This window comes from Gymnogyps californianus, chromosome 1, assembly GCF_018139145.2.
Source record: "Gymnogyps californianus isolate 813 chromosome 1, ASM1813914v2, whole genome shotgun sequence".
NCBI lineage: Eukaryota > Metazoa > Chordata > Aves > Accipitriformes > Cathartidae > Gymnogyps > Gymnogyps californianus.
In genome coordinates, this window is record NC_059471.1 from 166,140,150 (window position 1) to 166,152,384 (window position 12,235).

A 12,235-nucleotide genomic window follows, 5' to 3' on the forward strand; every position below is an offset into this window, starting at 1 on the left:
AGGTTCTATGAAATGAAAAAAGAGAAAATTAGATTACCTTATTAAAAAGACAATGTGTCTTCAGCTTGTTTAACATGGTATTTTGAGGCTTGACAGAATAATTGATTCAGGAGTCTAGTAATAGTTCAGTGCAGTCTTTCACTTCTAGTGACATAGATGAATCAAACCCAGATCCATTGTAATCTCCAGTTTTTGCAATTTCAAGGCTACTTGATCATCTTAGTTCAGATCCTATAAATCAAATAACTCTTGGCAGCAGCATTGACTGATGAGAATGTATCAGGCCTGCTGATTTCTGCAAATCAAAACTGAGGTACCGGAGACAGGAGTAAGTGAAGAAGCCTGTCCTCTCACAGGCCATATTTTACCAAGAAAATTATTAATGTTATGGGATTTTATGTAAGTGTACATGAGCAAAAGAGGCAAAGATAGAAACAGAGATGGTATGTTGGGATGTTGAGGCAGAGGACAGAGACTAAGAAACCATAAAAGTGATGTGAAAGTTGTATTTGAAAGGGAGGACAGAGGTTAAAATTGGATGCACTGAAAGACAATGAGAGGGATGTAGTGACTGATAAAGTCAGTGGGAGATAGGACCATTAGGGAGTTTGTTTGGGAGACCTTAATGACAAAACCACAGAGAAAGCAGAGAAACAAGTTTTGGAAGACAGAGTAGAACTGGAATCAGCTAGGATACTGTGAAGGGTGTTTTAGAGTAAAACAAGTAGTTTTGGAGGGAATATAACAATAGACAGGAAAAAAATGAGAAAAGGGAAGGGTGAAAGGGAAAATGAGTGTGTAGAAAGAGAATGGGATCTTAAGAAAGAAGGAAGCTGAAGAAAGGAAAATTTCTGAAGTGGGAGTGAGTTGATCAGAGAGTGAGAAGAATGGAATCATCTGGGCAGGTACCAAAATGAGAGATTTATGTGGGCCGCATGGCTACACTCATACTGTGTTATATATGTGAGATGAGCCTGGGGAAGGGGCTACAACCTCTTACTTTCTTTGGTAGGTCTGTATTTTGTGTGCTAACTAGAATTTGAGGGTGTGGGTTCAGTTTTCTTCTATCATATATTTTCTGCATGGTATAAACCAACTGAAACCAGTTTTTACATTATGTAGGGCAACTGGAATTTGGCAGGAACACTGCAGAATTTCCTCTAGGCTCATTGGTTTTCAGTGATTTAATGAGCCACACATCTATCCCTTGGGAGAGCTCTATACCCTAGTTCAGCATCTGTAAAATGGGGCTAATAGCTCTGCCATAGTGCAGAGGAGTGTTGTGAGAATTAATTCTTTAAAGACTGTGATGGTGCTATGTACACAAATCCCAAAGATAAGAGAAGGCGGAGTCACAAGCTTTTATTGCAGAGTACGTCAAGGCTGGAGAAATATTTTGATGTTAAATTGACAAAGGAATTTTGCTCTACTCCCTCTGCTAAATATGGTGAGGAATATTTGAATGATCCCTTGCATGCTCATAGTGTTACATGCAAGTCATGGTAGCATTACAGAATTTCCATGCAACTTGCATTCATGGGAGCGTTAAGTCCTTACTTGTCTTTTTAATAGAAATGCAATTCAGTATGTGTATTTTGATGCCTTTCCTGTTTTGCAGTGTTCAAAGTGGTATCTTTCATTGATATATGTTCACTACTAACTTAACATGAAAATATTCTTCTTATTAGACCTGATTTGAAAGTTATTTAAATCTTGTTATTGCAATAACTTTAAACATTTTTATTGATATATTTTTGCTTTTGCATTGATAAGGTTTCTTCATTGGCCTGATGTGGTATGCTGTTTTAGGATAGTATAGGGTTTCCTAGGTCGGTATTATGACAATTGAAATAATAGTCATGAAGAAACATTTTAGAGTAAACAAAATCAGTCATTAAAGACATTTACATATAACAAGTAAATTAAATACATGAATGTAATGAATAAAGAAAATCTACCTAAGGACAAATCTACATATGGTTATGTAGCATACATACTGGAGTGAAGTTAAGCCATAAATATGCTACAAATTCACAGGGGTTATCTAACTGTGTGCAGACCTTCTGAGTAGTATGATGCAGATGTAATGACTGACAAAGCCAGCTTTGGTACAAAGAATGAGGGAAGCATCGTCTCTTTGGGACAGAGTTTTGTGTTTGTACAATCTCCACAGCTATAAAACCTTGATCCCTGACTACATTTCCTGGACATTATGGTATTCCATATAGTAAATAATCTTCTTAGAATTATTCAGGACCTATCTTGAGATATCTTGGTAAATGTAATTTAGAAGTGGCTTTGGCAGATGCAATCCAGGAAACCAAAGTACAAGACTCCAGTAAGTGACTTGTTAATTGCTGGCTACACATTCTGCCAGTAAATCTGGAATTTGACTCCAGATTCTAACAAATTAGGTAAGGTATGCCCCAGGGATGGATGCATCACACCATGCATCCAGTGATGGTGGATACCTGCGTTAAGGCAAGTGAACTAATACCAAGGTGACTGGGGTGAGGCAAGTTGTTCTCTGGACTCTATTGATTGTATTGTCTAGATCTCAGTTGACTGTAATGGGAGCTTAGATACCTAGTGTAGATATAAATAGCTATGCTGTAAATTTAGTTATCTAAACTTGGAACTGCATTTAATCCCAAAAAACCAATTTTTTCTACAGTTTTTGTGCAAACTGTACTTTAGAGAGACACAGACAGAGGGATGCAGTCAACACAAAATGGTTTACTGCATCTCTCGTAGCATATATTAATGAACAATTAGCATACTTCAACAACATAACATTTTACAGGACCCAGCAAAGGTGCAAAAGGCTCCACTAGTTAGCTACGAAAGCTCAGATGCTAGATTCCTGTGTAATTATGTAGAAAAATTATTGGCACATGTTGACAGATGGACCTTGTTAACTCCAAACAATATAGCAGAAGTGTTATGCTGTGGAGCACTAGAGGCTGCGTGAGGTTCTGTACAGAATCCTTAGATTGGAAAGACATATTAAACTGAGATATGTGTGTCTGAATTAATAATAATAATGTCAAAGCCCAAAATAATATAGGAGGTATTTTGTATCACGCAGGTCAGCAGATGGTTGCGTGTTAGCGCGAACAAACAGAAAACATGTTTCTAGCTTCCATAATCATCTTTGAAAATCACTCTAGACTTATTTTATATCACTAATCCATGTCTCCAGAGCAAATCATAGCTATTTATTGACGAACACATTTTCAGAATCTGTGAGCATTTGCAAACTAAACTGATCTTTAAAAACGCTTCAGAACAGTTTTGGGTTTTTTTTGGTTTGTTTCCCCGCCCCCTCTGCCCCCCACCAAGACCTTGCAGATGTTTTTGTGAAACTTTTTAAAGATGATACAGTAGCTTGTAATACTACACTATGGTGTAGTGAAACAGCTGATCATCCATAAGTTAGTAAAAGGCTGTATGATGCATCAGATGCTGCTATTCTGGCTCCAAGAAAGGGGCACACAGTTGAAGCAGTGGCTGAAGACCTGACTGGACAAAGGCCAGAGCACTTTTTTAGGCTGCTTAAGAAGACTGAGCTGGACCATCCCAGCTGCCTTTTTAGGTAGGAACTGTCTCAGTTTAGGAATGATCAGAGATCCCACACATCATGTTACTTGAAATGTCACCTTTTCAACTCAAAAGCTGAATTCCTGCAGAACCACAAAGACACCATTGCTTGGGAAAGGGCCAGGAACGTGTTTCTAAATGACCAGAGATCTTTTTCAGTTTTAGAAATAATTAGGTCATTGATGAATTTGTTGTCTAGCAAAAGTGTGCAGTTTAGGTTTCATTAGTACACATGAATATTTTTGGTCTGATCCAAGACTTATTTTGGCTCCGGTCCCAAACAATGACTTTTAACCAGACTGTTTGATGTTGGAGTCTGTCCCTGTTCATTGAACTCTCCCATGAAATTACTAGCCTTAGGAATCAGCCTTTCAAAGCAGAAGCTGTTTTTAATTATTAAAGAAAGTAAATCCCCTCAACAGACAGTAGATGAGTTCCAGATGAATGCCCAAATTTACCCTTTGCAATTTTTCTCAGTATTAACAGGACAGTTAATTCACATGGTGCCCAACACAACTTTAACAAACAATCAACATTATGCAAACCTAAGTGTATTCAACTTTTTGTCTGACATTCCGATAAAAAGAGTGGATTTTTAGTGAAAACAGTCTAGTTCTGTATTTGTAACACAAACATTGCAGGGCTCATAACCTAAAAATAAAATAGACCACAAACAAAATTGAAATTACTCCACTGGGATAGGTTATATTTTAACAGGTAGTTCTAAGTAAGGGATGGTGAATAGCTTCATGGGCAATATTACTCCCAGGGCAATAATTTGGCCTTGACACTAATAAGTAGTAAATTCTTGACCTTTACAAATATTCTGACCTGTTAAGCCTGACATGCTAAAACAAGAAGAGTTAAAGCACCCGTTACTCTCTTTCTCTGTTTACTTTTCCCAGCTTTAGTTATCTAAGGCAGCAGCTCCTGAGATGTTTTTCACTGTCATGAAATAAATATACAGACAGCTATACACCTGGATGCAGGGCCTCCTCTATTTTGGAGGAGACGTTTAATGTTTCAGGGCATTGGTCTTGAAGCAGCAAGGAACATCGTGGGGTTAGGATATTTTGAGTATGGAGCCAGATGAGTGCTGCGACAGACTATTTAGCATGACATTGCAAACCATCAGTGGTCTGTGGCTTATAGTCCATGATATCAAGCACTAAGGTTATGTCTATATTAATAAGTAGTGCAGTGCTGTCGTGGTTTAACCCCAGCCAGCAGCTAAGCACTGCGCAGCTGCTTGCTCACTTCCCACACCCAGTGGGATGGGGGGAGAGAATAAAAAAAACCCCTGACAACTCATGGGTTGAGATAAAGACGGTTTAATAGGACAGAAAGGAAGAAAAATAATAATAATTATAATTGTAATAATAAAATGACAATAATAATACGCAAAGAATTAGAATATACAAAACAAGTGATGCACAATGCAATTGCTTACCACTCCCCAACCGATGCCCAGTTAGTTCCCGAGCAGCGATCCGCCTTTCCCAGCCAACTCCCCCCAGTTTATATACTGAGCATGATGTCATATGGTATGGAATATTCCTTTGGCCAGTTTCGGTCAGCTGTCCTGGCTGTGTCCCCTCCCAACTTCTTGTGGCCCTCCAGCCTTCTTGCTGGCTGGGCATGAGAAGCTGAAAAATCCTTGACTTAGTATAAACACTACTTAGCAACAACTAAAAACATCAGTGCATTATCAACATTATTCTCCTACTAAATCCAAAACATAATACTATACCAGCTACTAGGAAGAAAATTAACTCTGTCCTAGCTGAAACCAGGACAAGTGCAATGGGAACAGATCTGTGTAGTGAAAAAGTTGTTGCTGACTTGATGATCACACTATAGAGATTTCATTGGTTTTAATTTGGGCTAGCTTTAGTGTGGTCCTATGGTCAAAAGGCCGTAAGCAGTTGGAGCACATTTTATACAATCCTGTAATGTACCTTATGGTGTAGATCCACCTAAAAGGAATGAGTTTCTCATGCTCTGAAGCTGCTCTGCAACCCAAAGCACAGCCATTAAGTGGGGTCAATGAAGAGGTTCACTTCAGAAGTAAATGTTTGATACAAACTAGTATCAAGTTTTTCACTATTCTGTGAAAACTCATAAAGAAAGTTTGATTTTCATGTATGTTTTTTAAGCTGGCACTTTTCCCCTAAGCTTTTAGACATTCAGTCTTTGAATTTTTAAGGCAGCCCTTCATAAATTGAATAAACAGCAGAGGGTTGCTTTTGAGTGATGAGTGCCTGGTATTATTTTGTAAATTTCATTATACAGGCATCAGCAGTCTAATTGTTTTGCAAGATGTACCCAGCAATGCAGCTGGTGAAGAGCTCCCTTTCTTATCAAAAGATGATTGCAATTATTATATGCAAGGCTGTAAAACCCTATTTTATTTTGAATTAAATTGATTAGAATGAAGATATGCGTTTTTTCTAATAAAGATTAATCCAAATTTTGGAAGGAAATTATCTCTACACACCACAGCTCGTCATATGAAATGAATTTTACTAGTATAACCTTGGAGCCAAATAAAAACAGTAAAAAGAGAGAAACCCTAGGTAAATTTATTCAATGTCAAGTAATGAAAACTATACAAAAAGTCTGTATTTTTCACTCCAAACTTCTATTTTTCTTGTAGCCCAAGCAGCGCACATCAATAGTATCTTCTCTGGAATTTCACCGAATGAATCACAGCCACAATTATTTTGAAATCAACTCAACCATTGGCTGTACAAGTTTTATTTCTACTCCTGCAATCAGTCCAGCTAATTATTCCTTTGGATCTCTGGAATACAGTGTTGAAGAGAGAGAACTTCCAGGTATAGAAAAAAAAGCTTACTTTACCTATCAACAAAGCTTTATAAAGCTATAGGTCTGTGGGTTTAAGCTGGAATTGCTGTTGTCTTTGGTAGTGAAATACATTTATCATAAATACACAAAAATATTCCTGATCTTTTTTTTCTGCTGCTCAACAAAGGATTCTTACATTTCATGACTAATATTATTAAAATATACTTTTTCCTGAATGTTATGTTTTGAATAAATCAAACTTTGTTTTACAGGAATGCCTAGAATTTACGTACTGTAGTTTTTGAAATTACAATGATTCAGGTACACATCTACTTTCATCATTGTGTGGTCAGCATACTCTAATATGAATTTTAAGTTGGAAAAATGTAATTAGAAATCATTATGTAACCATCAGTAAAGACGAGGAATGGAAGATTTCTACGTAACCTGACATTATTTCTACAGTAGTAATGGGATTCATTAAAGCAAAACTTTAGTATATTTGCTCTGATGGTAAGAATTGAATAGAGTGATAGTGTGTAACTGTGAAGGTTTTATCTGTATATAGAGGTTTACATAATGAAAATGCTTTAAAAAGGATTAAAATATTTTCTTCTTCACAGATCAAAACCTCAGGAGCAAGAAAGTGTCAGCAAACCATGCATTTAGCTACTTCTGTCCCTTCAAATTTCATATGCGAGTTGCTTTATTTAGGCTAAACTTGTAGCAGAAGAGTATAGTATTTGGGAAAGCTGATGTATTGAAACAAATGTCTTTGATTGATAGCTAGTTTATGTGATCTGCAGATGGAGTTATTTCTTTTAAAGGGATACTGTATTTAAGATATAAATTACTATAAAAAAATAATACATGTGTTGAAATTCAGTACAAACTTATCAATTGGCTTCTGTAGCATTGGTCTTCAAATGAGATGAATCCTCTACGTTTCTGGTTGGTAGGGTTTGAAAATTCCGAAAACTGTTGCTTTTAAATGATCAAAAATAATTAATTTCATAGTTAGATCAAAGGAAAACTATATTGTTAAAGAACTGTCATGAAATAAGAGTGAGAAATCCTGTTATGGTGAAGAAAGAGTTAAAATGATCAGAAATGATTCATATTGTTTTTCTTGGACTGGCTGTGTCATTATCTTTGAAACGAAAAGAATGTTCTTATATTCATGGATATAGCAAATCTTTTCAAGCCTAACTGGAAATAATTAATTTGAATGGTATCTTTATTCCTAGGTCTGGGGTCATTTGATTCTTTAGGTTTTTGGGTGGGTTTTGTTGTTACTGTTTTTTCTGCTGTAAATTCTCTTCAGTGATCACAATTTTATTCCGGGTAGTTGAATGATACTAAATATGTCTTGATGTTTAAAAGCAAAAATAAGAAAACAGAAAGAACATTCATTGGAGTTAGATAATGAACTTCTCCAGATTTCTGCTGTTGCACAGTTCTGGTTAAGTTCTTCATAGTATCTGGATTTGCTTTACTTTTATCTTCTTTGGTTAAATTTACAAGGGACTGTACTCAGTAACTTTTAATCACTGCATTTCATTTGGTCTGAAATTGGAACTATAATCTCATGCTTATTAGAACTGTACATTTCTGATTTGTGAATTATTTGATTTATGGATTGAGTGGAACCTGAATTTCCTCTTGTCTCTTCCTAGAAAGCTAAGAAAAAATAACAAAGGCAAAATGACTGGTTCTGAAGTTCTGGGCATCTTCTACAAGTTTTTCAAGATTACAGTTTTCAATAAGTAAATCATTAATTTACCATCAGTAAATGAAATAATTATAGTAAAAGTGCAATCCCCCCCCCCCCCGAGATGGTTTCTATCCTAGAATTATTTAAGTAATATATAGGATCAAAGATTAAACACAATCTTAGTCTGAATGAAAAAAACAACATTTTATTTTGCTCATGAAGGTCCTTTTGACTCCTTAGTGATAGATGATACATTGTAATTCTGCAAGAGACAAGGAGTACTAATGTGTAAAGAGAACAGCAAAATCCAGAAAGAACAGATCAAAATTGCCTCTCTTGGAAAAGTCTCTGAGGCTTGTCTCTTACCTAGATTGTTAAAAGCTCAATCTTTAATAATAATGGTCAGTAAGGAGTAGTAGCAGCAGTGTTCTGCTACAGCTTTTTTTCTGTTTTAGCTAGGTGTTGTTTCACTGAAAGGTTCCTTTTCCAGTTCTACAGTGACAATAATTACAATACATCATATGTCTTGATTATAATCCTCTGAATTGCCAACTCATTCTGAAAATTCATGGAAGATCTGCACCTTAAAAGAATGTTTAGTTAAATAATAATTGAGGATTTGTGCGCATTTGAGTGTTTCCTTCTATATTATATTCTTGGGCATTTATGTGTCTCGTTTTTTTTTAAAAAGCATCATCAGCAAAAAGCAACGGATTATTTTATCATGCTTATTGAGGTCAAGGGTCTTCTGGCTGACCAGAAAGAAACAATATACAGGAGGAACCCATTTTCATAGTAACTGCAGCTGGTAGTTTTCTGTTGCCTTCTTTGAAACAATCAAAATGCTTTTTACAGGATTTCTAAATCAGGAACTGCCATCTAAATAAGGCATTAGTATTTCCCTACTCAATTTCAGTGTTTTTTATGTTTTCTTCAGGAAACTTGCAGTGATTCATTATCATTCAGATAAGAGTGGGAGATGCAATGAAATAATTATTCTAATTCTAAAATCTTCATCATTTTACCTCTACCTCAATAGTCTGCTACCAAAGAAGAATCAATCTCTTGTAATTTTTGGTGGATTAGAGAAAATTCCTTTTTATATTTGGGGATCGCAGTTTTACTCTTGGTGTTTGCTAGTTCCCTACATCCCCTGATTTGAAACAGGGATCCCGATTTTCAAGAAGTGTATTTCTATCAAGTAGAGAACCACTGAACTCTACCAGAGCACTATATTATCCAACTGACAGCATATGACAACATTTTCTGATTAATTAGCTGGAGAACAGTCCACATATAATGGCAAGTATGTGCTTTAGCTTTGGGATCAGACGGCATTGTAGCGTAAACAAAACCATGTACGTTGCCTGCATGGATGGCGGGAGATACCTTAATATCAGGTTGCTTGCAACTAAAATGTAAGGATAAAGATTCTGTTATTTGTTTTGAACTTTAACTCGTGGAAGAACCTGCAACAAGTTGATGGAAACTCTTCTCTCACTCCAGTATACATAGGGCAGACTGTGAATGCAGCTTTGGCATGGCCTATTTTCACAGCTTTAATTGCAGCAAGAACATTGACTTCATAGAAGTGTTCTCGAATTCAGAGTGAATGATCATGCTTTTATAGCATTGCATTTCACCTCAAGTTGGAGGTCAGTGGATCCAAATAATGTCAGCTACTACCATTAAACTTTCCATACTAAAAGTGAGTCCGCTCCATTGCACAAGGAAGTCATTACTGTATGTAACTCTGTCATGGAAAGATACTAGTCATTTTCTTGATCATCTGAATACATGTTTAGTAGGTGTTTTGTATGATAACACAAATGAAAAATTAAAGACCTGATAATTAAGTGATAGTTTCGTTTGTGAGATGTTCTTCATATAACTTTGACTATCAAAAAAGACCACTAGATGTGCAAGTTCATTCACTCCAGAAGAGGGCAGTCTGGGCTTTCAGGGAGATGCCTCTCTAATATTATAGTTCTATGCCTTGTTGTATACATCCCTGAAGTTCTTTTGAAACTGTAAATCTTAAAGATTGAAGGCAGCAAAATTGTGGCCATCTTGGTAATGTCAGCTTGGCACAATCAACACTTGCAGCTGAAATTGTCACTCTGGATTATTTTATTTTTCATTTCTGCTTGATCAGTCAGAATAACGGATCTTTCTCTAACCCATATTAACTTCATTATGTCTCCTTGTACTGAATATAATTGGGCTGTGAAATTAAAAAGACAGTTCTGAAGATATTCTTGTTCTGTTTCAGATCAGAAAATAGATCTGTAGTCAAATGCAAGTATGCAGCAAAAATGTCAGCAGTTGTCTGTAGGTAATCTCATTGCAATCTTTATTTTCAGTCCATGAAAATATTTAAATTTTCAATAAATTCTGTACACCATTCATCTGTAAAAGAGCATACAGTTTTTCTCTCATGTTGTTGTGGTGCCTAAAGGTATTTACTGAGTTTATCTCTTAGTTACAAAGTCTGTCCCCACTCTAGGACCTTCATGTAGATCTTATTCTTTTTACATGTCTTATTTTCTGACTACGAGTAACGTTATTTCATTCATCTAAGAAGGCTACATTGTTCCTTAGAACAATCCAGAATTTACAATTCAAGAATTCAGTCTTTAATATGTGGACTATAATTTTTTCTCTTCTACAACGAAAATGTAATATTTGAGTCACAGCTTAGGTTTCTTCTAGAAGGGTCTTCAGATCTTTCTTTAAAGTAAATATCTGATCAAATTGTTTTGTCTCACAAGCCTGATTTTTCTGAAGCAAAAGCAGTCCTACACTTAAATACAAGCTTGAAGTTTTATCTTTCTCTTTTGAGAAAATCAAGATATTCGGCGTATTACTGTGACTGTTAGAAAGTATTAGAAACTTGGTTCAGAGGTCTGGTCTAAAATTCCTGGCTATGTTGTATTCCTAGATACAGTCAAAATTTATTCTGCTGCCAGAATGTTCCTTTATGTGACATCAGCAAAGCTGCTATTTGAAGTAGGTCACATATTTGTCAACATTACTTTCATATTAAAATATCTCATTTATTAAGATCTGATATGAAAAGATTAAACTGTGATGTCTATGTAGCCTCTTCAAGCCTTGTTTCTTCAATTATAAAAAGTTTTGGAATTACTTGAAGTGAAATACAAAATGAAAGGAATGCAAAGAAAAAAGAAAATACCTTTTATTGCTAGAGGATATTTTTAGGTGTGCTATATGTAAGTTCATGGTACACTGTCTTCGTCTGCTAACAATACCTTACTAATTACTGAAATAACACATGGTTTTCCAGTGACAGAGAAAGGGGAATATATTGGCCTGTAATGAAATAAGCATAATCAACAAATGCTGGTAAATAAAGCATTCCCATCTCCTGTGTATGGACACCTGCACCTCCAATGAGGGAACATCTGAAAAAACTGGTATTACGAGCCTGTACCAACCTATCATTGATTGAGAACTCTTTTCCAGATGAAATCCCTGAGAAGGTCAAATTCAAGCCCTCTTTTCTCTGGTTTTTAATTTTCTTCATTATCTTCTTGATACAACAAAATCTGCCAAGGCATTCTTCAAACCAGGTTAATTTGAGCCTTTTCGTCTGTGAACATTATCTCTTCCCTTCAATTTATAGCCAAGTTCAACTGAGTGCAATTAGTAAGACGTAGTAGAGCTATTCCAGGAACTGCTACTGGGGATCATACTCGGTACTGTCTCAAACAATTTCTTTTTTGTTCTAATTAAGTTGTCCAGCAGATGTAGCATGTTAAGGTCTCCTTATGTTGCCCTTCTTTTTGCTGCTTCTAATTCCAGCCTTTGCACAGCTATCCAAGGCAAAGATACAGTCTGTCCCACAGGAACAGACTGTAGTGTAGTGTTAATTAATATGATAAACTTCTATTTGTTAACTATTATTGTCTTTACACCTTCCAATTTCAAAACAACATACTTCATGAAGCTCATTGGAATTACATCTCACTGTTACAAATATGTCAACATGCAGTGTATAATGTCCAAAAATCTGATAGTAGGAATATCAAGTGGGGCGATGCCTGGAAAGCTGTAGGCGAAACTGACTCCTGTCATTCCATTCAAAAACAA

The 12,235-nt window shown here is 35.9% G+C and overlaps 1 protein-coding gene across 8 annotated transcripts in view; it reads left to right on the plus strand.

Moving 5' to 3' along the window:
- The window catches only part of ANKS1B (ankyrin repeat and sterile alpha motif domain containing 1B), a 450,932-nt gene that overhangs the window by 171,780 nt on the left and 266,917 nt on the right, over nt 1-12,235 (plus strand). For 5 of the 8 annotated variants that reach the window (XM_050896196.1, XM_050896204.1, XM_050896257.1 and 2 more), the window contains exon 12: nt 6,257-6,413. In XM_050896196.1, coding sequence (XP_050752153.1) covers nt 6,257-6,413 — 157 coding nt within the window. Of the gene's footprint in view, nt 1-6,256; nt 6,438-12,235 lie in introns of all 8 variants that reach the window. The other 3 variants (XM_050896179.1, XM_050896188.1, XM_050896218.1) reach the window with 1 other exon arrangement.